At 40.4% G+C, this 27,382-nt stretch overlaps 16 protein-coding genes across 16 annotated transcripts; 8 read left to right on the top strand and 8 right to left on the bottom strand.

Annotated features, from left to right (window-relative positions):
• Nucleotides 1–271: 271 nt before the first annotated feature.
• On the bottom strand, nucleotides 272–2,347 carry PAS_chr1-4_0347 (Putative metalloprotease; the record flags this gene model as incomplete). The annotated part of the gene is made up of 1 exon (XM_002490425.1): nucleotides 272–2,347. One exon carries the CDS (start codon nucleotides 2,345–2,347, stop codon nucleotides 272–274), a length of 2,076 nt encoding a protein of 691 aa, XP_002490470.1.
• A 577-nt stretch (nucleotides 2,348–2,924) lies between these two features.
• On the top strand, nucleotides 2,925–5,175 carry PAS_chr1-4_0346 (Hypothetical protein; the record flags this gene model as incomplete). Its single annotated transcript, XM_002490424.1, has 2 exons — nucleotides 2,925–4,532; nucleotides 4,618–5,175. The coding sequence occupies 2 exons, from the start codon at nucleotides 2,925–2,927 to the stop codon at nucleotides 5,173–5,175; spliced, it is 2,166 nt and encodes a 721-aa protein (XP_002490469.1).
• Nucleotides 5,176–6,366: 1,191 nt separating this feature from the next.
• On the top strand, nucleotides 6,367–8,496 carry PAS_chr1-4_0344 (Essential nucleolar protein of unknown function; the record flags this gene model as incomplete). Its single annotated transcript, XM_002490423.1, has 1 exon — nucleotides 6,367–8,496. One exon carries the CDS (start codon nucleotides 6,367–6,369, stop codon nucleotides 8,494–8,496), a length of 2,130 nt encoding a protein of 709 aa, XP_002490468.1.
• Nucleotides 8,497–8,508: 12 nt separating this feature from the next.
• Nucleotides 8,509–10,224, bottom strand: PAS_chr1-4_0343 (Essential protein; the record flags this gene model as incomplete). Its single annotated transcript, XM_002490422.1, has 1 exon — nucleotides 8,509–10,224. The coding sequence occupies one exon, from the start codon at nucleotides 10,222–10,224 to the stop codon at nucleotides 8,509–8,511; it is 1,716 nt and encodes a 571-aa protein (XP_002490467.1).
• Nucleotides 10,225–10,372: 148 nt separating this feature from the next.
• On the top strand, nucleotides 10,373–11,137 carry PAS_chr1-4_0342 (uncharacterized protein; the record flags this gene model as incomplete). The annotated part of the gene is made up of 1 exon (XM_002490421.1): nucleotides 10,373–11,137. The coding sequence occupies one exon, from the start codon at nucleotides 10,373–10,375 to the stop codon at nucleotides 11,135–11,137; it is 765 nt and encodes a 254-aa protein (XP_002490466.1).
• A 78-nt stretch (nucleotides 11,138–11,215) lies between these two features.
• Nucleotides 11,216–12,783, bottom strand: PAS_chr1-4_0341 (Ubiquitin-specific protease; the record flags this gene model as incomplete). Its single annotated transcript, XM_002490420.1, has 2 exons — nucleotides 11,216–12,267; nucleotides 12,327–12,783. 2 exons carry the CDS (start codon nucleotides 12,781–12,783, stop codon nucleotides 11,216–11,218), a joined length of 1,509 nt encoding a protein of 502 aa, XP_002490465.1.
• Nucleotides 12,784–13,155: 372 nt separating this feature from the next.
• On the bottom strand, nucleotides 13,156–13,968 carry PAS_chr1-4_0340 (ADP-ribosylation factor (ARF) GTPase activating protein (GAP) effector; the record flags this gene model as incomplete). Its single annotated transcript, XM_002490419.1, has 1 exon — nucleotides 13,156–13,968. One exon carries the CDS (start codon nucleotides 13,966–13,968, stop codon nucleotides 13,156–13,158), a length of 813 nt encoding a protein of 270 aa, XP_002490464.1.
• Nucleotides 13,969–14,283: 315 nt separating this feature from the next.
• On the top strand, nucleotides 14,284–14,688 carry PAS_chr1-4_0672 (uncharacterized protein; the record flags this gene model as incomplete). The annotated part of the gene is made up of 1 exon (XM_002490418.1): nucleotides 14,284–14,688. One exon carries the CDS (start codon nucleotides 14,284–14,286, stop codon nucleotides 14,686–14,688), a length of 405 nt encoding a protein of 134 aa, XP_002490463.1.
• A 980-nt stretch (nucleotides 14,689–15,668) lies between these two features.
• On the top strand, nucleotides 15,669–16,460 carry PAS_chr1-4_0339 (Transcriptional activator; the record flags this gene model as incomplete). The annotated part of the gene is made up of 1 exon (XM_002490417.1): nucleotides 15,669–16,460. The coding sequence occupies one exon, from the start codon at nucleotides 15,669–15,671 to the stop codon at nucleotides 16,458–16,460; it is 792 nt and encodes a 263-aa protein (XP_002490462.1).
• A 231-nt stretch (nucleotides 16,461–16,691) lies between these two features.
• Nucleotides 16,692–18,341, bottom strand: PAS_chr1-4_0338 (Isocitrate lyase, catalyzes the formation of succinate and glyoxylate from isocitrate; the record flags this gene model as incomplete). The annotated part of the gene is made up of 1 exon (XM_002490416.1): nucleotides 16,692–18,341. One exon carries the CDS (start codon nucleotides 18,339–18,341, stop codon nucleotides 16,692–16,694), a length of 1,650 nt encoding a protein of 549 aa, XP_002490461.1.
• A 636-nt stretch (nucleotides 18,342–18,977) lies between these two features.
• PAS_chr1-4_0336 (Transcriptional activator) lies at nucleotides 18,978–20,777 on the top strand (the record flags this gene model as incomplete). Its single annotated transcript, XM_002490415.1, has 1 exon — nucleotides 18,978–20,777. The coding sequence occupies one exon, from the start codon at nucleotides 18,978–18,980 to the stop codon at nucleotides 20,775–20,777; it is 1,800 nt and encodes a 599-aa protein (XP_002490460.1).
• Nucleotides 20,778–20,807: 30 nt separating this feature from the next.
• On the bottom strand, nucleotides 20,808–21,407 carry PAS_chr1-4_0335 (Conserved nuclear RNA-binding protein; the record flags this gene model as incomplete). Its single annotated transcript, XM_002490414.1, has 1 exon — nucleotides 20,808–21,407. The coding sequence occupies one exon, from the start codon at nucleotides 21,405–21,407 to the stop codon at nucleotides 20,808–20,810; it is 600 nt and encodes a 199-aa protein (XP_002490459.1).
• A 336-nt stretch (nucleotides 21,408–21,743) lies between these two features.
• PAS_chr1-4_0334 (Essential 100kDa subunit of the exocyst complex) lies at nucleotides 21,744–24,041 on the top strand (the record flags this gene model as incomplete). The annotated part of the gene is made up of 1 exon (XM_002490413.1): nucleotides 21,744–24,041. The coding sequence occupies one exon, from the start codon at nucleotides 21,744–21,746 to the stop codon at nucleotides 24,039–24,041; it is 2,298 nt and encodes a 765-aa protein (XP_002490458.1).
• Nucleotides 24,042–24,049: 8 nt separating this feature from the next.
• PAS_chr1-4_0333 (uncharacterized protein) lies at nucleotides 24,050–25,249 on the bottom strand (the record flags this gene model as incomplete). The annotated part of the gene is made up of 1 exon (XM_002490412.1): nucleotides 24,050–25,249. The coding sequence occupies one exon, from the start codon at nucleotides 25,247–25,249 to the stop codon at nucleotides 24,050–24,052; it is 1,200 nt and encodes a 399-aa protein (XP_002490457.1).
• Nucleotides 25,250–25,583: 334 nt separating this feature from the next.
• Nucleotides 25,584–26,375, top strand: PAS_chr1-4_0332 (Hypothetical protein; the record flags this gene model as incomplete). The annotated part of the gene is made up of 1 exon (XM_002490411.1): nucleotides 25,584–26,375. The coding sequence occupies one exon, from the start codon at nucleotides 25,584–25,586 to the stop codon at nucleotides 26,373–26,375; it is 792 nt and encodes a 263-aa protein (XP_002490456.1).
• A 15-nt stretch (nucleotides 26,376–26,390) lies between these two features.
• PAS_chr1-4_0331 (Hypothetical protein) lies at nucleotides 26,391–27,125 on the bottom strand (the record flags this gene model as incomplete). Its single annotated transcript, XM_002490410.1, has 1 exon — nucleotides 26,391–27,125. The coding sequence occupies one exon, from the start codon at nucleotides 27,123–27,125 to the stop codon at nucleotides 26,391–26,393; it is 735 nt and encodes a 244-aa protein (XP_002490455.1).
• Between the last annotated feature and the right edge of the window lie 257 nt (nucleotides 27,126–27,382).

The following is a 27,382-nucleotide window of genomic DNA, read 5'->3' as shown; positions in this document are numbered from 1 at the left end:
AGTTAGAAAAGAAAAGAAAATTCGGACTTACTCTGCTGAAAATATAGTTGAACGGCTTACTCCAGGAAGCTGTACTGATGGTGAACGAGCGTTTGAAATTGCAACTTTGATAGAAAAAAGGGTTCATTTTAAAGTAAAGCCAAATTTAGCAAGATGGTGTATTTGATTACGGAACAAATGAGTTTGAGGTTAGATAATCAGTAGTGAATCTCGTCATCACAAAAGGATGGACAGGTGTGCGGCTCATCTGCGGCTCACCATCCAAGATAGTTTAGACGTCCCTGTCAACAAAACTTTGAATCAGGCCGATTTCATTCTCAGCGTATTCCTTAACAACAGCAGTGTCATCTTCGAGTAACGTGTTACCTTGGATATACTGCTTTCTTGGTAAACGCTTGGCTAAGATAGTGTCCCTAAACTGTGCGATTTCTTCGGTCACTGTTGTGATAGAGTTGTATAGTTTAGTCAAACCATTGACATCAGCAGAACACTTCAGAATGTGAAGCTGTTGTAAAAAGTTTCCAATTGCTTTCTGTCCAACGGTGGATATCTTTGACTCATCTAACTCTATACGCAAATCCGAAAAGTCTCCTCCTTTGGTGTACTTGAGAGTGACAAAGTCCTCACCAGCATCTAGGAACGTTCTCAGAATAGCATATCTTGCCTGCATATGAGGTTGACCCCATTTCCTTGTCTTGGGATCCCATTGCTCCAAAGCAACCAGACCGGCGCGAGCCATTTGTAAGAAGCTGATGTGGATGATATTATCCTGTTCTTCTTTGGTTGAATAGCCAAAAATCTCCAAAAGCTCACGGTTAGTAACCAAAAACATGGCTACAGATTCGGCCCTACATTCTTCAGCTGAACCAGCAATAGATCCAAATACTGATCCCCAAGTCTCCCCCTTCTTGTAAAAAGTTGAAACAGGTTTTCCATCCAGGCCAATTGGAGGACTATTGATATCAAAGTTGTACGAATTATCACCAGTTTCCTGTAGAAGTTTACCTGTCCCATGGCCTAGAAGCTCATGAATACCGACTTGAACTTCAAATGATTCACTTCGATATTTGTTGAAAACATCAACCAATGATTCATCAATGAAGGTAACTGGTTCGCTGGCAGATCTAGCTGACAAAATGTTACCCAAGGAAACGTTCTTAAAACCAATGTTAATCCTAACGTCATCATAATTGGGAATATTAATTCCTGCAGGAATTCCAGATCCGGCAAAAGTGAGTACCTCCAAGGAGGTGAAGTCAGGAGGAGTAAAGACATCTTTCTCAAAGGCTTTGGGCCAAGGCAGCAGCTGGATGAAGTGTTTGGCACTACTGACAAGCTTTTGAAATTTTTCGGTTCTTTCTTTATTCACCATTGCAACAAGACCCTCCCATTCACCTCTGACACCGCTTGGATCTCTGTACGTTTCAATGAAACCAATGTTGGTCTCGACAGATGGACCAATGTCTCTTACCCATTCAATTTGAGAATCTTTGTGAGCGTTCATAGAACCAGTGGTGAAAGACTGGATATAGTGCTCTAACAACTTCACTTGAGTTTCATTGGCGGCATACTTTTTAGCTTCGACAAGGTTGCTGACAATTTGAGAGAATTCTGCAGCATGGTCTCCAAATTTGAAAGTGATTGTATATGACTTTCCATCAGCATCTTTGTAATCAATTGAATCTGGATAGTAACCTGTGTTGTTAGAAATATCAGCACTTGCAACATGAACCCTGTATTCTGAGTCAGACAACTTTTCAACACGTGTATTCTCAGGCATAATCCCCTTAGAAGCAAGTGCTGCGTTAACAACTTCAGCCTCTACCTTTGAGACTTTGTTCAAGTAGTAAGAACTGACATGACCATCAGTATTCCATCCAAGAAGTATGTTCTTCTCATCTAATGAGTATAAGTCATCCTTTACAAGTTCAAACAATTGAAGAACAGTCTCACTATTGGTCCATTCGACTAGGGTCTCAAAATCAGGTCTGGGCAATCTTGGAATAAACTTGACATCGCCAAAAGATTTATAATTTCCTAAGTTCGACAAAAACTGCGAAGCAAATTCCAGATATTGCTGTACTGCCACTTCCCCCAAATGCTTAGTTAAGTCGCTGTAGTCACTATTGACATGTTTATGAATACTGATGATTAAGTCATATATTACTTCAGATTCTGGAGAAACTGATCTAAGAACAACCCTAGTTCCCCAATGGGAAGCCCTGGACATGTAATGGGCGTACTTTCTTTCCTGAGAGGTCAATTCATTGAAATGGGATTTGGCCGACAAAGATACTATAGGGGCCTTGGCATCAGCGTAGTAATTCTCAATCTTGATGGAGCTCATTCTGATATGATTACGTATAAGCGTTGAGCCAATTGCAGATCTGTAGTGTTGTAAACGGGAGAGCATAGGATAGGAGCGGCGGAGAGCTTTTATATAATTTTTGGAATTTTGTATGGGGAACGAAAAGGAAGCAATCTTGAGTCGAAATCAATTTGGTGAGTTTCAACTTTGAACAAAAGGGCCAGAGGACACGAGAAGGCCAAATGAGGCAATCTGGTTTTCATTGTTAGCCAATTCAGATTTGGGCTGGCATTACACAGCACTGTCTAGCCGTTAGACCATAAATTGTTGGAGCATGAACTTACATAAGCAAGTGTTTTGTTGTCCTTGTAGAAGTCTGAATGACACTAATAGCGACTCCCAACAGACCAATGGACATTCACAAAACAATTCAATCTCATTTTAGCTTTTCATTAGGCATGAGACGTAACTCAACGCAATGCTTTCGTTGAACTGGGCACTGGTCCTTCACTTAACCACACATTATTTTGTGATGACATAATCAGACGCGATTACTGTGAAAAAAGGTACCCTATCAGCACTACCTTGTGATTAGAATATTGGTTACCCAATTCATATGGCATACGCTTTAAGGGATGCATTGGTGACGCCTAAATCTAAAGGCTATGATATCACTAACTATAGTGAGTCACCGCTTGTTCTTTCAGCTGCATTGCTGAAGCATCCCTTAGATATAACTGCGGATTTACTGCTTGAACAATCTTTGGTGTCAACACCTCTTTTGACTTTGTTTGGTCTGGTAGTTCACAGAACGACAGGTTTACTGTTATATTTGGCACAAAATAACACGTCCTTTGCCATTCGAAACGACAAATTTTCTTTGATAGATATCTTTGAAAGAAGCCCCGTCGATAGATCCCAGATTAGTTATATCTCCAACTACAATCCGCATAAAGACTCTCTTAAAGATGATGATTCTTTGAGCTTTGAGCATTTGGCTGGCGAGCTCCAGTTTATCTCTAAAGTATTAAGGAAAGAAATTCCACGAGAGGTTCAATTCCTCAATGACTTAAGAATTAATGATGGTACTGACGAAGATAGGTTTGGATCCATCCAACACTTCAGAGACCCAATTCCATTCTTACCTATTTATCTCGGGATCAATGAATTTTTTGGAAAACTGATCACGCCTGTATGTTACTCAGATCCAGACTATACCACGATTTTAAAGGAGAATCAGGACAGATTGGTTTTCTATCAAAAGCTCTATAGCACTTTTGGCGAGGCTAGAATAATTGTAAATGTGAAAGGACCTGATGATACCGTGGCATCACCCTCAGAATTATACGATTTAGTAAGGGATTCTAATAGTAATTCGTCGGTCAGTATACCTGAGAGGATGGTCCAGAAGTGGGAAAGTAAAATACTGTCCGGTCTTGCAAGTAGTGGGTCCTCAGATTCGTCTATCCATGATGCTGATTCTATGAAAGATGGTGAATATGAAGTTGATGAAGTAGTACAGCTACCTCGAGTAGATTCAGAAACCCCGGCACAAACACCTGAAGTTCAGCAAAGGACACAAGCTCCTGAACTAGCGCCAACGCAGAAGCAAGTTGTAGAAACTCAAGTCTCAGTGAATTCAAATGGGAAAAAAATAGACGATTCTGATCAGGAGGCGGGTTCTGCAAGCCGGATTGCAACCCAAAGAGTACCTGAAGTAAACGTGGACTCACAAAATCCTAACAACAAAGCTTTTGATGAATCACCTAATGAAAGTGATTCGCAGGAGGAGGTGGACACTTTTCAATTTTTTGGACCCAACCCAGTTTCAGAGTCTAATCTGACCAACGAAAACGAAGATTCGAATGTAGATTCAAACGATGACTCAAATGAAGGTGCTGACGACGAGCAAAAGGTAAGGGTCAAAGAGGAACCTAATCAGAAACCATCACAGTCGGGCTCCGATAGTCTGCCCACTGTTAATATTTCCCTGAGCCAATTATATGGAGCATCAGAGAACCTACAACAGTTGCCTGTTACTGTAGGATGGGAACCTGATCTTATTCAAGTGGATTCCTCTTCTGATTCTGAATCGTTCGAGTCAATCGAAGGTACTTCCAGCAACAGCAATAACTCCAAAGGACTTGAAAAAGTTCCATCAATTGCGGCGAATGGCAAAGCTACGTCCACTTCCAGCCCCAAGGCGCAAGAGGCTAGCAGTTCTGTTGAGCAAACAATTTCTTGATCCTATACAGGATACATCTAACTCCACTAACATCACAAACCATGACTCACAACATTCTTCACAGTCACCCAAGAGCCAATCAAAAACAAAACCTTCTCGATTGAAAGCTTTGCTAGGCCATGTATTTCCTAGTCTAAAAACTTCAGAGGATCAGCTTGAATCTACCCAGGTGGCCCAAGAAAGTACAGCTGCAACCAATGGTGAGGGTAACAAACCGCCTCTAGATCAAAATGAAGTTGTTTTGACTCCAGAGACTGATTATATCGAATCTCTGAGTTCCAAAAACGATAACTCGGCTGGAAACGTTTCATCTGGATCTAAACCAAAAGACAATTCTTTTCTGGATTCTTCGACTCAAAATGCAGATTTGCAGCCTTATCCAAGTACTGAGCCAATAATAGTGTCATCAGACAGAAATGATTCTGTCCACAGTTCTGCAACAGCTAACGAACATCAAACAATATCACATTCTCATATTCATTTGCAAACTCAAACAGACTCACTTGTAATTATCGAAAGATCACAGCCATTTAAATATAATGAAGAATCCCTTCAACGAAAGAAAAGGGCTCACCAGCTACTAGATGCGGGATGGCAGCGGGCCAGCAAGAAGAAATTATAGTAATGGTCCATGCGCAGTGAATTTTGACAGATGCAACTTTTTGTATCTGATTCAACTCCTCTAGAATTACAATAGCAAAAAATATTGAATTGCGGACAAGTACGTTGATGAGAAAGGAGATATACACAGTTTTCAGTACTTGGAGGCTGTCACCTCAGGTCATATCAAGCATCTATTTACCTGAACTCTGACATACGATTAGATGACAAACCCCTTAATGAACTAATCATGTCAAATTTTTTGCAATCGTTGCTTTGATCTCTGTACCCGTCGCCTACAACATTATTTATCACTTTGTTACCTAATAAGTGAATTAAAATTGTAAACAATTATGTAACCATATTATACATTTTAGACGCTCTCTAAGATAAGTTAACTGGAGGTAGCATAGACTTGAGCTTAACTCAATCAGCTTTCAAATCATGATATATCGCCTTATCGAAAATTGAGAACCAAGGGCTGATGATTTTTTCTAGTACTGCAAAACCCCATTTAACTTTCATCCTCCAATGCGTAGTTTTACTGGCGCTCTTGAGATAACTTTATTGCCCTTTATGTATATAAAAGCTCCGCCAAACCAATTGTTTGATCTAATTCTTTCATATAAGCATCACTTTCGTCATCAGCGGTGACATAATCAACATATGTAAATTTCACTTTGTTTTCCTATTTTTGATTGTAAACTCTAAATATTTCCCCAAATCGGTCATATTCAGGCATGTCAACTGTTGCCATAAGGGAGTCATCATTTGTATTTCTCATTTCAAGGTCACTTATGTGCACTCCAATGAACTCAAGGCCATCATCCATCTTTTCCTTCTTGCAGAATGCTAAACGTTTAGACTTAAAGTACGCTACATCATCCTTCAACACGAACTATACCCACGATAAGGAGCTTCGCAATTACAAAGATAGAGCTTGATTTCCTGTTCGTCATCAGCACGAACAAACGTTAATTGATCATAGGGATTGCTGTCAATATAGCCGCTATAAAATTCGTCTCTCTCAGGAATATCTAGATTCACCAGACACACTAGACATAACATCTTTAGAGAAAGTTGGCCCCTTTGAGTTGGACTATTATTGTAAGCAGAAATATGTAAGTCTTCACGTGACTTGGATGAGATTAAATTTTTTATTCTTTCTTAGACTTAATTTTTCTATCAGATAGATAACATAAACTTTCCATCGATGGTTCTTAAATCAACATCCGCTGGAAACGTTTCCGTATACCAGGTTTCCGGAAGCAACGTGTCTAGGTCTTTACCCGACTGGATTGCTAAAAAGAGGAAGAGAACGTTGAAGAATGACATAGATTATCAGAACAGGATAGAACTCTTGCAAGATTTTGAGTTTAGTGAAGCGTCAAACAAGATCAAAGTGACCCCCGACGGGCAATATGCCATTGCCACCGGGACATACAAGCCTCAAATTCACGTTTATGAGTTCAGCAATTTGTCTCTGAAGTTTGACAGACATACAGATTGCGAGAACGTGGATTTCTTGGTTTTATCCCACGATTGGTCTAAGTCTGTACATCTGCAAAATGATAGATCTATCGAGTTTCATACGAAGGGAGGTATTTACTACAAATCCCGGGTGCCCACTTTTGGAAGATGTCTTACTTATAACGAGCAAAACTGTGACCTGTACATTGGAGCAGCAGGAAATGAAGTTTACAGATTGAACTTGGAGCAAGGAAGGTTCATGCAACCTTTTGAATTAGACACTTCATCCGGTGTTAACTCCACTGATCTTAACAAGGTGCATGGACTATTCTCTGCTGGATTAGAAGATGGAACAGTAGAGTTTTGGGATCCAAGAGCAAAGCAGAGAGTAGCTAAACTACTGATAAACGATGACTTAAATGAAAACGTCAATGTTGGTATCACCAGTGTTAAATTCAGAAATGATGGTCTTAATTTTGCTTGTGGAACTAGCAATGGATACTCTTTGATTTATGATCTTCGTAACAGCAAACCTTCTGTGGTCAAGGATCAGGGTTACGGCTACGAAGTCAAGAAGATTATATGGATTGATGAGAACTCTACTGATTCAAACAAGATCCTTACTACAGACAAGAGAATTGCTAAAATTTGGGATCGATTTGATGGAAAAGCGTATACATCTATGGAGCCTAGCGTTGATATTAATGATGTGGATTACATTCCAAATTCGGGAATGTTCTTCATGGCTAATGAGGGTCAACCAATGCACACATATTATATTCCCAATTTGGGTCCTGCACCAAAATGGTGTTCTTTCCTGGACAGTGTGACAGAGGAATTGGAGGAGAAGCCTTCCGACTCTGTGTATGCCAACTATAGATTCATCACGAAACAGGACGTTCAAAGTTTGAACTTAAGTCATCTAGTTGGAACAAATGTTTTAAGGTCTTATATGCATGGTTTTTTTATTGACACTGAGTTGTATGATAAGGTCAACCTGATTTCTAACCCTAACAGTTATAGAGAGGAGAGAGAACGTGAAATCAAGAAGAGAATTGAGAAGGAAAGAGAATCTAGAATCAGAACCACTGGTGCTGTTAAGAAAACCAAAATCACAGTCAATAAAGAGCTGGTCGAAAAACTGGAACAGAAGCAAGGATCATCTGTTGCTGAAGAACTTGTCAACGATGAACGTTTCAAGGAAATGTTTGAGAACCCTGAGTTCCAGATTGACCAAAATGCACACGATTATAAACAATTGAACCCATCTGTCAAGGTCAAGGATGTGGAGTACAAACCTAAGGGACTGACAGCTGCTGAGGAATCAGACGAAGAACGTATCGAAATGAACCAAAACAAAACTGGATCTGCTAACTTATGGGATTCTGATGATGAGAAATCTGATGAAGAAGCTGAAGAAGATGACGAAGAGAGTGCTAAGAAAAAGGCAGAAGAGGAAAAGTTAAAGGAAGCAAGGAGAAAACAAGCTGAGAAGGTTCAAAAGCAATTGGAGAAGAACCGTAGAAAGCAACAACGTGAAAAGGAAATTGAAGAGGCTATGTCCACTATGAAACCATTGGATTCCAAAGATGAATCTATTTACACAGCCAACTTAGACAAGTCTCGTGTTTCTTTCAAGAAACAATTAGATGATCTCAATAAGGTCTCTAAACCCAAAAGTTCTAGTCGTATTCATAAGAACATCAGAGGAGAAGCCGAGCTTACTTTCATTCCTAAGAAGGGAGGTTCACAAAAGAAGGTATCGTTTGAAGACGACGCTAGCGATGATGAGAACAAAAAAGACAATGGTAGAACTAAACAGAGATTTGACGGCCGCAGAAGGGCCAGTAAGAATGCTTTCCGTGGTATGTAAAATTAGTTAGTATTAAATTTTCAGTCTTTTAGAATTCGAAGGTGATGGCGACCTGTGTCCTAATTCGATCTCTTGGGGTGTAGTTTGAAGAATTATCCTCATCTCTTCAGTGAGGACTCCTAACCCTATGGATGTGAAGAAATTAATAGAAAATCTCAAGTGCTCCTGGTCACTAGTGGGGAAAATGCCTCTAATATAGGGTTGAATGTAATCCTCGTGCAACCTTTCTTGAACCTTCTTGACACCCAATTCGCCAACCAACTCCTGGAAGAGAAATTTCAGGAAGACTCTGCTAAAGGGAGTAGTTTCACTTTCTGTTAGAGTAACAATTTCCCAAATTTCCCATCCCAATCGATCACTCGCAAACAGATGACCCCAAAATTTACCTACATTTCTAATATGCTTTAGTTCTAATTCTGAAAGTGTGTGGTAAGAGTTTTTAAATGCCTCTTTGAAAGATTTATGCCAAATATTACTGTATGAACAAAGCTTCTCACCTACAAGACCATAAAACTTGGAGTAGGTTTTCTCTTGAGCACACCCTTTGACTATGATGTTTATTAATTGTAGTTCTGGGGATTTGTCGCTGACAGCTGGTAACTTGAGTAATTTGTGAACCGCTTCATCAGCACTCATACTTGACATCATTGTAAGATACACGTTCTTCTGAAATTCAACGAGATTTGCTGCAGTAAGGTCGGTTAATTGATTTTTAATGGTGTTTTGATCCTTTCGTTCTTCATCTTGTTCTTGTTTTTGCTCTACTTCTTCTTGTTCCTCTCCCTCTTCCTCTTCCTCTTCTTCATCACTGTCAGATGAACTATCAACCTCGTCTTCATCATCATCACCCAAGATTTGTAGTTTTATCAAGTTGTATTTTTCATCCAACTCATCGTAGTTACGTTCATAGTGAAAGACATTCAAATTCAATTCTTCATCACATTTGTCATCCAGCCCAATGGTGTGAGTTATCTGGTCTTCATCCTCTACTAAATCTAATTCCTTTAGAATTCCAGAATGCCCTTCAAATTTGTTCCTTCTCAATTTCAATAATATCTCTATTTTATATTGTGTCTTTTTGCTTACTAGCCCCTCTTGCAAGACATTTCTTATCCTTTCAAAAATAGAGTAAGTAGCAGAAACAGCGTTCTCTTCCAGGTAAGCACCAACTTCAGTCATTAGTGTGCATGCAATATCCAGAGAGTCGTCCGTCGGGTTTTCTAGCAGAAGGAACATCAGCTGTAGTGCAATGATTTCATGAGCAACATTCTGAACGACCAAGTGGGCAATAAATGTAACAGCAGCAAAACATTTCGCCTTCTCGTTATTCAGAAAGGAATTTTGAAATTGAACTATCAATCTTTCTATCAAGAGTTTGCCAATCTCTGGGATTTTGGAGTTTAGTACCGCTATCAAACTGCTATAGACATTGGTAAAAGCTGGCGCCGCTGTCTGTGACTTTAAGACACTCTTGACAAGGACTCCACGGCCTCTCAGCAAATTCAGCTGAAATAGTTCTATTATTATTCCCTTAATATTGTGTATGCTGACCCTGTTGATGGCCCCATTAATGGACCTTACAAGTTTATCCCATTGAACCAGCTGATACTCTTCAGACGTTGAGTCTGCGCTCAAATTCTTCAGTAGTTCCCGTTTCCTAGCAGGGGTTATATACTTCCCACTGTTCAGAATCTCCGATACTTGGTTGTGCCGTTCTTTTGACGTCATTAAGACTAACAATCGAAAATATAGTTGGAATACTGGAGTTTAATTTGATACTTGATGTCGGATGTTTCATCAATTCGAGAAATATCTAGTCTAACTAAAATATCAAAAAGGAGCACTTCATCGATTACTTTAACTACCTTCGGACATAATGGACCCAAACAACCTCAAAGTCCAGGTAGAAGTGGATCCTACTGAGGATACTGAGTGGAATGATATTTTGAGATCTCATGGAATCATACCAGAAAAAGAGCCAGACCCAACGGAGGAATTGGAGAAAGCGCTGTCCGAAGCTGTGGAGAAACAGCACGCTAATAGACTAGAACACAAAGATTTAGATGAATTAGCTGCACTGGAAGACGAAGAAGACGAGGAGTTTCTGGAGGAATACAAAAAGAAAAGAATGGCAGAAATACAAAAGTTGAACGATAAGTCTTTGTTCGGTTCAGTATATCCTATATCTAAACCGGAATATCAAAAGGAAGTCACTGAAACCTCAAAAACAGCGTTTGTATTCCTTCACATGACACTTCAAAGTGCCCTACAATCTCGTTTGTTGTCAGCATTAATGGTCACTTTGTCATCTAAATTTAAAGAAATCAAATTCTGCGAAATCCCTGCCAACAGAGCTGTTGAAAATTATCCAGACGGTAACTGTCCAACAATTTTGATTTATCATAACGGGGATGTGGTCAAGCAATTCATAACGCTAACGCAGTTGGGAGGAAATGATACAAAGGTTGAAGACTTGGAAAGGATTTTGGTTTCTATTGGAGCTGTGGATGAACATGATAGACGATTACTGATAAATAATGAAGACGAAGAAAGCTCTGAAAATAGAAAAATCAGATTTCAGGGCAAATCAATCAAATCTAAAGCATACGATAGCGAAGAAGATGATGATTTCTATGATTAATAAACTTGAAATGAGAAGAAGTAATGAACGGTTTGGTGTGCCTATTTTTGTTTTCATACTTAGTTTTCATCAGTTTACTTATGCTTGGCATAAGATGTAGTACAGCAAATAGGCGTTACTTTTTGAAACGTAGTCTTGACTCACAAGAGTAATTCTTGAGTCGTCAAACTTGAACCAATTTCCATCTCGATTCTTGATAATGCAAATGTAATGACCTGTGTTGACGCTTCCAATATGTATTACTATTGCAAAAAGCTGATATGTCATAAGACCCCAAGATGCCCTTCCTTGCTCATTCGAGTTGAGAGTCTCTGAAACAGTGTATGGTTCCATGTCTAGGAATAATGGGAATCCCACATGAGTTTCAATCTTGGTAGATGAAGATGCTGAATGTTCAAACCTTTTAAGCTGGAATGCCAGAATAGGAGGCAGCTTTCTCACCAGCAGCTGCTTTGTCCTTGTAGTTTCTTTCTTGCAATGACTACATATAGTCATCGAATCCAATTTCTCTTTACTGGTGAACAGATCCAAGCAGTCATTCAAGGTAACTTTGTCTTTAGAAATCTTAGCAATTTCAAGTGATAGGTCCAACATTGGATCGACAGTATTTTTGCTATGAAGGCATTTTTCGCATGTCACTGTGCTTTGCAGTTGGCCTGCAAAAGTTTTATGGGTAATACAACGACAAGTTGAAGTATCATCAAGTTCGGGATGTAGTTCGGTATCAGATTTATGAATTTCGTCTAGCAAAAACTGCCAAAACTCATGTGCGTCTTGCTCAGAATAACCTGCCAGTGAATTCTTAACTCTCCATGCAGCCGTCAAGAGAGCAGTAGGACCATAGCCTTTCGTTTCATCTGTTCCATAGAACACTTTGAAAATTTCGTCAATGCAACATGTGATGCATGTATCCATTTTTTTGGTACATTTGGCATGATATCCACTCAAAAAGTAATCACGGACAAAGGGATTATGAACAATAGTTTGCACAATTGAGCTCATAAAACAAGTTGCGCCCATATTAATGAAGCCTCTCAAGCCTGTAGATGCTTTCAAGGAAGGCGGTCTGGAACCATCAATTATCGTTTCTGTACCCAAATTGTTCATTATTGGTTCAGTCCTTTCACCTTCTGTCTATCGTTAGTACATGTATAATCTAGTCTCAATTCCCTCCTTGAACACAACTTACGTTTACTTTGTCTAATAAACTCCAACCTTTGATCTCCAACATAATCACCACATCGAAAACAGAAAATGTAACCAGTTTGCGAGTCAATGCCAAAAACATGCCCCGTACTCTTAGTGTGGGCCGATGCATGGCCGTTTTTCCAACATCCAACATGTGAGCACTGCAAGCAGAAATATGTACATGATAAGCTTTCCAAGCACTCACGACATCGCACCGCTTTGTTTCTCAACCTTGCCAGCTTTTTATATTCAACTTTGGATCCGTCTGACGTCTTATATAGGGGAATATTTCCATTTCGGAGCTTCAATGCGAGGGCAACGTTGACAGCAAGCCCATAGTTACGGTATACGGTGTCCTTTGCATTGGAGGTCAAAATCTGCTTCAAATGAGGACACGAATCAAAAACTGGAGGAGAAAATTTGGCTTCTTCAAGCGTTTTCTTAACAGTAGATGTCATTTGAGTAAAAGAAACCACACAAATGCTCCACTACTCAGAAAATGAAAGAAAAAAGGACTAAAATGTGCCAAATCTTCACCAAAAGTTTTTTAATTAATTTGATATATGGCTAGAGGGTCTGATATACCAAGCTCCAGTCTTTTTTTCAGTCAATATGGTCCCTTAACAGCCAATATGTCGGGGATTAATCGTAGATCAGGTATTCCTTTTTCTAGGAAGGTTAAATATTGTAGTGCACCAACCGATCAGATCTAGTTGCACCTGAATGCTATCCATATCGGACATCGTGCGAGTCAGGCGCGCTTAGTACCTGATGGTTCGGTTTACTATGGCGGAAAACGAAATTACTATCTACGGTTATAGCTTATCTAATCAGCTCCAGACATTTTTGAAAAGGTCACTGTCCAAAGCGTTCGAATTAACGGGCTGTGATGTAGTTGGCGATGGCTGGAGTTGCTGGGTAAAGCTTTGACTGGAATTGGACGCATGAGGTGGCGTAGGACTGAATGTTTGAGAGGATGTTGGGGTGGAATATAGGGAGAGGATAGACTTTTTCAGGTCTGGCCGGGAACTGTCCTGAGGAGGTGGTTGGCTCAAAATGGAAGTTGAAGAAGAACTTTTAGAGCCGAAATCTAAGTCTAATAATGATCTTGAATTGCTCTTTTTGGGCTCAGGTCTGGAAACAAGAGTCGGTTGTTGCGTGCTTGCGCTGATTTGAGTCTGAGAGGATGGTTTTGATGATGGTTCAACGACTGTTTTTTTGACAACAGAAATGGATGCTGGGTCAGGGAGCTCTTTGGAGGCTGTCCACTTCTTCATTTCGTACTTTGTGCGAATGAAGTTAGCCATCTTGCCCTCGTTGGGGATATAATTGTCTGGCAGACTTGCTTCCCAGTAAGCATTACCCTTTGCATTGCCCCACTTACACATTGATCGGAGCTGTTCTTCAGTCCAAACGTCCAGATCCACTGATTTGACCTTGGATATGTGTGTTCCCATACTTCTATGAACACCTGAACACTTGATGCAAATGAAAACTCCCAAGTTCCAGGATGCCCATCTCGGGTGAGATGCTACCTTACAGTCGGCGCAATGTTTATTTGCTGGGTCTTTCAAAAGAGCTTTCAGGATCTGCTGGTGTTTCTCGCTGTCAACTTTGCGGGTTCCATATTTCACGCTACTCATTGTCGAAGGAAAGAACGCGTGCGTGTGTGAGTGAATATTAAATGCCGAGTTGTAGAGGGCCAGGTATATTGAGATCGCTCGTTTATCCTCGGTTGTGTTAGATGGGTTTTTTGGGTGCAACTGAAGTCGCGCGCTGGCGTATTATCATTATTTTGCGCGCGAATTCGTTTCAAACTTTTTAACTTAACTACAACCCAAGACCCCTTGGAGTCTATGAAGGTGGAAGGTTGCCGGTAAACTATGGATAGCTCCCGAAAATGCGTACCAGAGAGGACGCCAAGTCGCACATACAAATTGAAGGAAGTATCCAAACACATGAGCGCAGACGATATGTGGATGATTGTGCACAATAAGGTGTATAATGTGTCCCCGATTTTGAATTCACATCCTGGCGGATCCGAAGTCCTTTTCGATTGCGCTGGCGTAGACGCCACTTTGGCGTTTGAGGATGTAAGCCACTCTCATTTTGCGTGGGAAATGATGGAGGATCTTTACGTTGGTGACCTGGCACCCGAGGACATTCAAAGACTAGAAAAATTGAACTACAAAAAGAAGAGACGGCTGAAGGCACCAATTTACGAGAGAGCAACCTCGAAGCCAGAAAAGGAATTTGTTGACAGCACAGAAGTTATCAAGTTCATGAGTCGTACAGCGTTCCTGGCATGGTTTGCTGTTATTAGTTTGCTTGGATACCTTTATATTCAGTTCCGAAAATTGTGATCACCGAGATATGTGCATGTCAATCAATTACCGACATGTTTTTGACAGGGACATGGAAGCTTTCCACTGGCGCCCAGCCACGTGGCAACTCTTGTTCCGCCTAGGGCTAGAGATTCCAGGTCTCCATTCTTCATTTGGACGAAAAATCCCGCTACGGACCATCTCAATTCAGGTTTAGGCGGGATTTGGTCACATGACTATACCCGCCCCTCAGTAACCCAAACCAATCCGAGATCCACCAGATTTACCGCATTTCCATGCAGACCAAACCACACAGTCAAACAGTAGTAGCATATACACCATACCCTCTTTGGTTCATCAAAAACCCTACTGACAATACCATATTTATTCAATACTTATTAATCCTTCCCCCCCTCTAATCGTAAATCAATTGTTCCCGCTATCTTATGCATAATCCTCTGGCCAATGAGATTGCCGCGCTCCCTGAAAAAAAGAGTCATACTCAATTTTTAATTTCGGGTTAGACTGGAATTCAGATTTTTCAAAATTTTCACCCCACGCACTCCAATATAAATACTTCGTTCCCTTCCCAAAATTTTCTCCTTTTTCTCTTTCCCTCAACCAAACAACACAACACAAACTACTCCAATACCTCAATTTATATTTGTTCTATTTTGTATCCCCAGTTATTGCCGTGAAATCTGTTGTTAATCATGTCGTGTTAAATTTATAAGTTAAAAAAGATAAGAAAAGTTAAAAGAAAAGAAAGTAAAAAATATAAATTTTTTCCTTTTTAATAATTAAAGTTAAGCTTTTTATTGAAAATTGTGTTGTTAAAATATTCTAAATTTTTTTGTTAAAAGAAATTAAGGAATACCCCATATTTTTGTTGAAAATGTTGTGTTCGTAATGAATTAAGATCATCCTCCCATAATGATGTTCCATTTGAAAAACCCCCTATTGTACCAAGTTATATCCTAAAGTTAAAGAATAAAGAAATAGATACTCTCATTAAGAAAATGTCTGCAAGTACTTACAGTTTTGACCAAGCAATGGACTTTGACATCGTTCAGTCCGTGACGTCGACCCAGGACCATATCCCCATGGTTCTTGGCGAGTCAGTGCTTCGTTCTTTTGTTGGAAATGATGCCAACAAGGCTCCTGCTATCAAGCAGGAATATGAGGCCTTGCCGCTAAACGCTCAAATCGTCAATCCTGAGCTGACACCATCCGTCGGAACTATTTCTCCTTTGGAGATCCATACTTCCGTTTTGGATTCTGTATTGTCGACAGACTTTACTGATGCTGACAACTCCCCCATGTTTGAATCTCCAGAGTCTGAAGATCCAAACAACTGGGTTTCGTTGTTTGCAGATGAAACTACTCTTGCTACCACTCCAGCCGTTTCTCGTGCACCAGCAGCCTCTGCCTCTCCAGTAGTCCCTTCGTTGAAGACCACCTCTGGAGACGAGCAACAGCTGACTGTTAAACAATTCGTCGAGTATCCTTCCGCTAAGGATAAGCTTTCTCCCAAGTCAGTGGAGAAAAAGATTTCTTTCAAGAAGGACCACTTAGGTGTTGTTGGCTACACTAGAAGACAGCGTTCCTCTCCCTTGGCTCCAATCGTGGTCAAGGATGACGATCCTGTTTCTATGAAGCGTGCCCGTAACACGGAAGCCGCTCGTCGTTCCAGGGCTAAGAAGATGAAGAGAATGAGTCAACTGGAAGACAAAGTTGAGGAGTTACTGATTTGCAAGAGCGAGTTGGAAGCTGAGGTTGAGCGTTTAAAGAGTTTAGTGAAACATCAGTGATGTTAAGTTTTTTTTTTATATTGATTTTGAATTGAAAATTTTATCCAAGTCGTTTGTAGTAATCAGTAGACCGCACCCTCTGGTGACAAGGTTGTAAAGTCTTTCATCGCAACTGATTTATTCACCGCCCCTTCACCCCACCAAGGTAAGAATGCACACCATAGATATTACCTACACACAAATCTATAAATACTCAGTCAATTATCTTAACTACTTAGGAACTCCTATTACTTAATGGTCCTTGAATTGATCTTCAGTCACACCGGCACCCATGGCAGCTGTAGAACTCAAACCACCAGTGGTTAATTTCAACAGACCATCAATGTACTCGGCTCCTGACCATTTCTGGTGCTTGACAATTTCGACACCGTCCTCAATTTCCTTAGCCTGGACTTGTTGTCCGTAAGCCTTCATACCAATCTTCTGGTAATCTCTAGAGAAGTTGTCAACAGCCAAAGCAGTGGTGTGTAGACCAGCAAGAGTAATGAACTGCCAGTTGTATCCCAATTTACCCAATCTCTTGATATAAGTCTCTTGTTCGTCAGGAGACATGGCCTTGTTCCAGTTGAATGATGGAGACAAGTTGTAGGCCAACCATTGGTCTGGGTAAAGGTCCTTGACACCCTTGGCGAAGTCAACAGCTTGCTGGTAGTCTGGAACCTTAGACTCCATCCAAACCAAGTCAGCATATGGACTGTAAGCTCTGGCTCTCATGATGGCACACTCGGTACCACCTTGGTAACGGTAGTAACCCTCTCTGACCTTTGGAGCCTCCCAGTCAAAGAAAACTTCCTCACCAAGAATTTCCTTGGCCAACTTAGCAGCTTCCTTGTGGGATGTTCCGGTCAATGGGCCAACCTTGGCAGAAAACTTGTCCTTTGCGGCTTGCTTATCCTTGACGGAGGATGACTTGTCAATTGCTTCAAAGACAGCCTCGTGGTATAATTTCAGGCCAGCTTTCTTACTCCAGTCAGCCTCCAATTGAGAGAGCTCGGCACCGTACTTACCTTGCAATTCAGCCTCGGTCAAAACATCGATCAAGTCAGGAATGTCTGGGTTGGTAGCACCAATGACGAAGTAATGATCCCTCTTATCGATAGTGGAGGTCAAAAGAGTAGCAGCTTCAGAGTCAGTTCTGGCGACAGCGATCAAGTCACTTTGGAACAAATCAGCAGAGGTTCTGATAGCGACTAATCTGTTGATGTGCTCTTGAACGGGGACTAAGACCTTACCGGCCATGTGTCCACACTTCTTGGTACCTGGAGCTTGGTCCTCAATATGAATACCAGCTGCACCTCTCTCGATGAACATCTTGGTCAACTTGATAATGGCGGTGATACCTCCATGTCCAGTGTCGGCATCGGCAATGATTGGTCTCAAGAAGTCAGTGTAAGGCAACTTAGCTCTTTCCTGCTTGGAAACAGACAATCTCTCTTCTCTTTGCTTTCTGTCGTGAAACAATTGAGCGAAGAATAAGTGCTCAACTTTGTTTGGAACGGTGTCCATAGGGTAGTCAGCCAAATCTGGGGAAGGTTCGTTAGAAGTGGATGCAGTAGAAGAACATTGCCATCCGGAAACGTAAATCGTGTCCAAATACTTAGCCATCTGAGTGATGTGGATAGGATCCAAAGCTCCGAAGGTGAAAGAAGCGGTCTCGTTCTTGGCGTGTTCCCCTAACAGCTTGAAAAGCTTCTGCGCTTGCTGGTTACTGGCTGGAACAGAAGACAAAGAGGATCTTCTCTTTGCAATGTCCTCAGCGTTGTAAATACGCTTGGTCTTGGCCCAACGTGGCTGAGACCACCATTCCTCAATCTCCTTGATTTGGTTTTGGAAGTCTTGCTCTTCCTTGTCTAAGTCAATCTTAGTGTAAGGTCCTGACATTCTTGATATACTTGATACTGTGTTCTTTGAATTGAAAGAAAATAAAGTATTTGTTGAAGAGATTAACCAGAGTTGGGGGTTCTGTCACCTTTTACAGTCAGGCTCATCGTCTCCGGTTTTCCAGGGCATATAGAGTCGTGCCCGGAAAAAGGTGACTGGTTGCTGATATAAATCTGGGGTAGCGGACTCTCGGAGAACCTTGCGTTGGTCAGCCCGGGGTGGAATGGGTGCACGGAACGAGTTGACCGAGGATCGCACAAGTCATGTGATTTAATGAGGTTCGATGGGGGTTGCAGATGATGATGAGAAAGACGTTTTAGGGGGCGCCCACACACCCCAATTATGGCATTATGCGAATCTCTTTTGTTTTGATTGGCACACGACATCAGCCTTGTTAAACAATACTGCTGAAATTCAATCATGCTTTACGTAAAAAATATATGCTTACGTAACTCTTGGTGTTATTTTTTTTTTCTCTTTCCCTTTGAGGCCCTACTTCGAACAATCAATCTTACCCTTTCGCTAAAGAGTTACACCTCAACGGGTTGAGCCTACGAAAAACAAATCCGTTTGTTGTTCCTTCGAACATTTCATTGTACTACGCTTTAGAAGCTATAGTCGTATATTGCCCTACGGATGCCGCTTCCTACAAGCTACCGGAACAGCACATTTGTCCCGAATTCGCCGGATGTCACCCAGGACGGTAGTAAAGATGGCGATTCAACTAGTTCGTGGAAAACAAATAACACCACGAGTAATAAAGTGGGAGTGACACATTTTATTCGAAAGAAGCTGAATTTCAGCGATGAAACTCTTTGGAAACAGTTCTCTGCTCGCAGACTCGAGTTGATCTCGTTGATGAAGTTAAGCGAAAAGAAGGCTAGTGAACAGGATGAGGAGATCACCAAGTGCGCCCGTTTATTACTAATCGAATTTCAGTACCCAGAGGAAAACTTGTTGGATTTTGATAAACTGGTACGATGTGCTATACAAAGTGTTAGAAGAAACAAAAAGCGCTCTTGGAAGAAGGTCGCTGATGTTCAACCGTCGTCTAATCCAAAACCTCAAAAGTTTGTGATATTTCAACCTTCGGATGGCCAGCATGTCCAGGAAGGCTCTTTTAGAGCTTTGGAGCCACCAAGGCTCTCATCAAAAGACTTCCTTTCTCAAATTACCAAGCTAAACTCATCTAGTGAGAATGAAGGTGAAACACCATCATATTCCAAACTTCAGGAATTACCGTCAACATCTAAGCTGGCCATCAATTCGCTCATTACACCCAGTAGAACCAACAATGGTCATTCATCAACCAAAGATCTTCCTGTAAAATCTAATAGCATATCTAATTACAAGTTGGAAAGTATCATGGCAAGAAATCCGGAACAATCTGATTTCAGAGTCAATTTACCCTCAATATCGTCATTACCATTTGGAGGACACAATCCTGAGACGAACACACTGGAACTCGAGTCTCTAGCAAAATTGCTTCATTTTATCAAAAAGTCCAAATCATGTTTTCAATTCACTAAAACTTTCCATGAAACTGTAGAAGAAGACTTTTACAATCCTGGAAGCTCACAGTCAACCTACAACACAGAAAACATTGAAGTAGTGGGAGCGGCAGCAATAAGTTGCTGTTTGGCTTACACTCTGCAAAAATATTTTTCCAATTCGTCTCCCTCGTCGTTAAGTTATTTACGAATCAAGTTATCCAGTGATTCTGTTCTATCACGAATTCTCAAGAACTTGGATGATTCTTCGTTAGACGTCATAATGTTAGGAGAATACACTGCTGCACAGCTTCTGAAGAAACTAATAGGTTGTCTCCTCAAAGACTTTGGGTTTGACGATATCCTTCAACCACTCAGCAATGTATTCAAATCAATAGTGATCAAAGATTATCCTTTGATATGCAAACCTATTCCTAAAAAATCTAGCATCCTTCATACAGAAGAGAAAAGAGAGGATATCGTTGTTCATTTGCGATACAAGTCTAAATTTCTCAAGTTTAACTACATTCATGATACATCTTCAGCACCGACAATCATAGAAATTTTGGACAACGCCAAGACTGGATTCAACATTGTTGATAACAATAAATACCTTCAGCTGCGCAATTATAAAGAGCCCTCCGAATTGTTTCACAACGATTTACAGCTGGAGCTATTTTTTCAAAGACAAACTGAAGCGGGCAAGGATATAGATATAGAAGTCTTTGCCTCTGATAACAAAGAGTTGACGAGCGAGCTTAGCCAAAATAAAGATGGAAACACAGCCAAAATATTCCCGCCATTGGATATAGATTCCAATAAGACACACCATCTTGTAAAAAAGGATTCCTTACACTCGTTCAAAGATTATCAGGATATCAAGAAAACTCAAGAGGAAAGAAATCATAAAAAGCAAAAAATCATGGTTTTCCAGCCATTACTATAAGCTATTTCAAATTGTACAATATATATCTTTTTATTTATGAACTCTATTCTGCTTTTTCTTGTTGAACTTGCCCTTCTTGTGGAAATTCTTCCTACTTTGGAAAACAGGTTTTGGACGTTCAGGCTTGCTGAATCCTAGTTCAACTGCAAGCTGAGTGTTTAAAGCGACACCAAATTTCTCCACCCTTCTGATTTCCTGTTCAACGGTTTTGATCGATGCTTCATCTTGAAACTTTTGAGCTCTATTCAATCTAGTTGTTAATAGATCGATAGCTGCCTTTTTCATTTCTTCTGGTGTGGCCTTGATAACAGGAGTTTCGTCTTTCTCTTCCGTTTTTTCCACTTGTTTTCCGGTCTCGGAAGCCGTAGTGGTAGCGTCAACTTTTTCAGGTTCAGGCTCTTTAGCAGTTTCGACAATCTGGTCTTTCGATTTCTCTGAAGCACCATTTTCTTGCTTATTTTCATCCCCTGAGACCTCCTCCAGCAATTCTTCATCATCGATGGCACCTGCCTCGGTTTCAGGAGCCTCTTTCAAACGTTGAATCAGTTCTGATTTAACTCCTGCTGTTGAAAGGCCCTTGCCTTTCAGGATTTCTTTTAATTGAGCTACAGTCTTTGATGAATAGTCCATTTCGTGTTGTTTGGAACTAAACGTGGTATTGTTGGATGCTGAAATTCTAGGAGGCGCGCTTGGGGGGATGGGCGTCTTGTATCGGTTTACTGGGAGGAGTCAACCACTCCAACCACGCGTACTGAGCCTTAAAAGACTAAACTTTTCAGAATTTTACCTATTTATAGATGAAAGGCATGCTTATGTATTAGAAAAGAATAGTTTTAAGGACGAAATAGTGCCAGAGCATCTTTAGCTGAGCCTATTATTCCTGGCCCGTCAAAATAAGTCCTACGTAATCACCCTTCGCGCGAGATATCTACTTGAGACCAGTCCCACCACTCTTCTACCAAGGTGATGAACATCTTTGATTTGGATGAAGGCACAAAGTCCTTACTTACGCTTGACAACTTCCTAGGAGGGCTGACAATCCCAGAGTTTATCGAAACATTATCCAAGGATCATTCGCTGCTAGGAACGCAGGTTAATGATCTGGAGTATCTGGACCCAAAGCCTTATATCAGAACATTCGAAAGTACCATCCAGTCTCTTTATAGACTGAGTGATGAATGTTTGGCCAAAGTTAAAGCCGTGTCTGCTGAATCTTCAGAGCTTTCAATCAAACATAATAAGAATGTGATCAAAGTAGACGATAAACTGAATGATTTGATGAGCCTCAACAGTGTTTTGGTGGATAAAATAAATACAACATCGACGGTGATTACTCCTCTAGGTGAAGAGATGTTGAAACTGAGTAAAACCAAATCAAATTCTCAGGAGGTGATTCAATTGCTAATCAATTACCAAGAGTTTTCAAAAACTGGCACTCTTTCCAAAGACTGGCTGGTTTTATACGACGACACATTTACTAACCATTCAAACTCCATTTTTGCTAAACATTTGGTAAACCTTATTAACCTCTCCAAAAACATAATGGCCCCAGATTTGCCTGGATCTCAAAAAGTCTACGAAGGATTGTTAGTATACAGGAATAATTTGCTAGAAACTTTGATACAGAATTTTGACCAGCAGTTTTCCCCAGAGTCTTACGAAACACTACAAAATATTACTTCAACATATTTCACGTTAAGGAACAATGTAGACGAAGATGATGACTTAATCAAATTATTTTTGGCAAGAATTCCAGGTTTAGATATGGAAGTCAACTTAACTTTTGATACTAATGAAGTGTCCAACCCCTTAGTGCACAAAGTTTTCAACCCACCTTATCTTGCCCAAATTTCTCAAGTTCTACTAGACAGTTTTGAAGATCAATCCCAACTGATACTGAAAATTTTTCCTCAATCATTCACAAACAAATTATTGTCCATGTACATCACAAGACTTTATTCTGAGTTTTTGTTAGTTAAGATTTCCACTATACTATCGAATGCTGCTTCAATATCAAATTTAACGTACTGCAGAGCATTATACGGACTTCATACTTGGGTAATTCAATTGACTAAAGACTTAAAAGGACTATTGAATGAAAGCATCGAATATGATAGGGATTCTCTGAATAATTTCCTGGACCAAGGCGCATCTGACCTTTTCCAAAAATTCACAGGAGTCATAATCGAAAAAGAGACGAGCAATTTGGAAGACTACATTTATTCTGTAATTTCTTCCTTCAACGCTATGAGACCAAACAGAATGGCCTTGGCTAACCAACTAAATTACGCCAGAGGCTCTTCAGGCACTTCCAGGTTGAGCGGATCTTTCAAAATGTCCTCAGCATTTCAGAATTTTATGAGATCAAGATTGGATAGCTCCACTTCATTGCGTGAAAAGTATTTCAAGAAACAGCATGTTGGGAATGGAGACGTGAATGAGACTCAAGTTTCTCTCGAGAAAGTAAATCATATTCTCCAAATGACTGTAGAGTCTCTAGCCAGAGTTGTCGAGTTAAACCCAGACAAGAGTTCCCAATTTGCACTTGAAGTGTTAGAGATTTTAATCATTGGATTGGGTGAGCATTATGTGAATATAGGCTTAGAAATATCTTACCAGAACCTAAAGGAATTAGAAGGCAAAGAATCCCTGGATCTACAGTACCTTGAGATCACTAACCAAGCTTCCCAGATACTTTATCTCTTCTCTACAAGTGTTCAAACCATCATAATCCCATTGGCATTGAATGATACTGTCACCAAGGACAAAATCATACAGCTGAGCAATGGTTTTATCTTTGAGTGCGAAGAATCTATAAATCTAATAGTTGACGAAACGATATCTTATATCAATTTGTTAGTCAATAGGTATTTGGTTCGACAACCGAGAAAGGAATTTGTACCAAATGAGTACGAGTCTACCAACCTGTTGTCAAGTGATACCACGCTTACCTGTGAAAAAATCTCCAGATCATTAGAGACGGTACATGAGCAGCTGCATAATATTTTCAAGTCTGGCAATTTGGTGAAAATACTTGAAAAGATCGGAGATGGTTTGATCTCGAGTCTGGTCAATCACATCAATAGATTCAAAGTCATCAACGTTAATGGTGGAATCATCCTTACAAAGGACATCATTAAATATCAGTCGGTAGTATCCGCATGGGGTATCCAGTCTCTAAACGATAGATTTGGTTCATTGAGAGAGAAGGTAAATCTAATAACTGTGAGGTCTTCAACTGAAAGGGATTTGATCAACATTTAGTAGTTATTTTAATGATTAAAGATTAAGATGATGATAATTGTAGATATAGCAATAGCATGCAAGTGTATCTTTTCAGTTTTGAATTTTCTCAATGCCAGTAACAAAGTTGCGACGTATGCAAACCCAAGAAGCTTGACAGCGCCAAACGGGCTTGGAAGGAAACATATCTGTTGTTGAATAGTATTTGAGCTTTGCTTGTGATTGTTATCAAGATTGTTGTATAGAGATAATAGCTGGATTGCTGGTTTAGAAATACCCCCAGTCATACTGCACGCTTTAACTGTTATTTCGTCACAATAGTCCTCGCCAACCGTTCCCTTGGTCCCCAAGTCGGTAAGTTCATGTTGGATATGGCAATAATCATGATCGTCACCGCTCAAGACTAATGATGGTTTCGACTTGGCAAGTATAAAATTAGAGAGTTCAGGATCAATAACAGTTTGATATTGGTACCCTTTTTGGATGGGGAAGAGTTGTTTGTTATGTTCCCTCAACGGACCGCATGTTTGTTCGGCTGGATCTCTAAATAGAGGCACATGAGTAAACAAAATACGAGGATACTGCATTGCCAATGAATCTGTTAAATTGTCCAAAAACCAACGGGGGTCATTAGTCACTACCGGCTGTGATTGTGACGATAAGGAGATCGAATCGATCAAAATGAATGAATGGTTTCCTAGTAAATCAAAGGTGTTGACATCTCCGAAGAAAGTTCTAAATCGCATCAGTTTATCCAGATGGACTTCATTGCCGAACCCTATGTCATGGTTGCCTGGAAGAGCCATATTGATTCGTACATTGGGGAATTTTGGAAAGATACGGTTGAACCGTTTGTACTCCTTGAACCACACATCGTCACCGTCGTGTTCTCTGCCTCCATCAAATAGATCTCCCAGGAAAAAGATAGAATCGGGTCGAAGCAGTTCGTTAACCATCATGTAGTTCCTGTGTAAGTAATGATCAGACAGTTTTTTGGTGAAGTAGTTAATTAGCTGTAGTCTTTCCGGATATGAATAGTCGTCTACCAGCTGTGGATCAGCATAAACCAGAGAATGGTGGGGTGTCGAATGAGCGGGCCATTTTTCCCAATTTTTCCAGCTGCATTTCTTGATCGTTCGGTAAGCGGACCAAGTATCACCTGCATATATCAGAAACCACCAAATAGTCACCAATCCCAGGTAGAACTTCAGTACTGGTGCTGTAGTCATTGGTGTTTACTGTTTGCAGGTTGGGAGATGGAAGAGATATGGCAACCGCGATTAGGTAATCGAGAACCATACCTAGTGGATATGTAAGAAGGGTTGAACCATTCAGTTGTCATGTTATTGCTAGTTTTAGTTCTGACCCTTTGTTAACGACTTCCTTTTGTATTTGCCCTTGACTGCCTCCTGTTTGGTTAAGGCGAGTCTTCGCTCTGTTGTCCCTTCCTTTCCCCTCCCAATCACCATCCGTTGGAAGCGCGAGAAGAGACTATGGAATCCTTCTATAGATCAACTGGAATTACTGCTAGTGTAAACCCACAAACTCGACATCTCAGCCTATATGGCCAAAAGAAGACGTTTGAGGTCAAAGGAGGACTCGGTTAAAACAAAACTTTTCAACCTGGATGAACTGATCGATTCCATTCCTATAGATGTTGACATCCCTATTGTAGATGAGTGTTCAGGTCCAAAAAGGACGACTACGGAGATTCATGCTTCCAGTAGTGTGAATTTGCTAACGAAACCCTTGAATATTGTTCAGATACCGTCTCGTCAGAGGCGACGACTGACCACCATTAAGAAAAAGGTAAGCCATTTAGACCCTTTGGATGATAAGCTTTTCCTGAAGCACCATCAAAGAGCCGAGAAATCAGAGAAGAAAATGACCAATATCGAAAAGGAGCGTGTGTTTACGGAGTATGACTACTATTTGCATTGTCTAGAACAGTTAAAGACTGTGTGTCAAGATTACGAAGCTTCAATGGTGCCGAACCAACAGATGATGTTGCGAATAACTGAACCTTTCACTACCATAGATGATCCGAACGATAGACAAGAAGTTTTAATGAAGATACAGCTGTTGATTGGAGAAATAACTAAGTTTACCAGGACATTCGAAAGACTTAGAAAACTTGAACTGAAGTTGAAGACGTTGCACAACAATTTCTATCACCAGATAGATAATCCCGAAGACTCAGATACAGAAGAAGAGGCTCACATGGATGTTAAAAGGTTGAGAGAGACTAGATTTTATCGAAGGCTCAAGCATGGTCCGTTAATAAAAATACGTTTTTTGGATGGAACTGTTTTAGTTAAAGATGCTATTTCACCTCCCAAGGTGATCAATTTTTAGTGCAAAGGTATAACTTCATGCCAAATGCAGACGATGATCGTCATTTCTGAAGACATCATTGATGCGAACATAATAACTCATTTCAAACGCTCCAAACTCAAAAGTCAATGTATAATGAAATATGGAGCTCCCCAAAATCATGAACCAAAAATACCAATGAGTTTCGAATGGAGATTCGTTGCTTGCTGATGTACTATACCTGTATAATTGAATGAAAAGAATCGCCATTACTATGATTTGATAGTAAAGAACCAGCCTTCGAATGTTCAAGTAGCGATACTCCTTCCTGTTAGATGTGACCAACTTGCAACTCATTTGGGTGAATAGGACTTCCATCACACAGTAAATGCTAAAGAATTTTAAATGATTATTCAAATTGTCAGCTGAACTGACATAAAGGCTCGCAATAAAAGAGATCAGCTTTCTTAGTACCAATGCGACAAAGGCAACAGACTTTTTATTGCCATATAATAATTGTACGAATGCCACCAGCGGATGAAATAAGGCCTTAGTCGCCGTGTTTTTCAATTTCTTTTTTGGCATAATTTCAGAAGTAGGCTGCGACAGTATAAAACATGCAATTAGTATGTAGATGAACAGAATGATGGTGACCTGGCTCGCATACAGGGCCATTACAATTTTGAAAAATGGACTGTATACGGGGAAAATGAGCAGCCCAAGTAATGTGAGAGTATTGACTATTTGCCCATATTGAAGGTATTTGTCCAGCCGTACTATCCTTTGACCCATATTAGGATGAATGGTCCCCGCTAGCAGTGGAGGCGTTACCGAGAGATTGCGTGTTTTGCGTTATCAGTCTGGGACGCTCGGAATTGACGATGGAACGCGCGATTTCTGGCACTAGATAGAGATGACCAAAGAGCTACAGAGGGATGGGTAAATTGGGTGACAAAACGTACAAGAAAGCACAAGTCTAGATGGTTAAGCACAAATCGTAGCGAACAACAAAATCAATCTTATTATCTACAAGTGCATAGGACGCTGAT

This window comes from Komagataella phaffii, chromosome 1 (assembly GCF_000027005.1).
Source record: "Komagataella phaffii GS115 chromosome 1, complete sequence".
Classification (NCBI taxonomy): Eukaryota; Fungi; Ascomycota; class Pichiomycetes; order Pichiales; family Pichiaceae; genus Komagataella; species Komagataella phaffii.
Note: the sequence above shows the minus strand (reverse complement) of the source record. Positions and strands in the feature narration are given on the sequence as shown.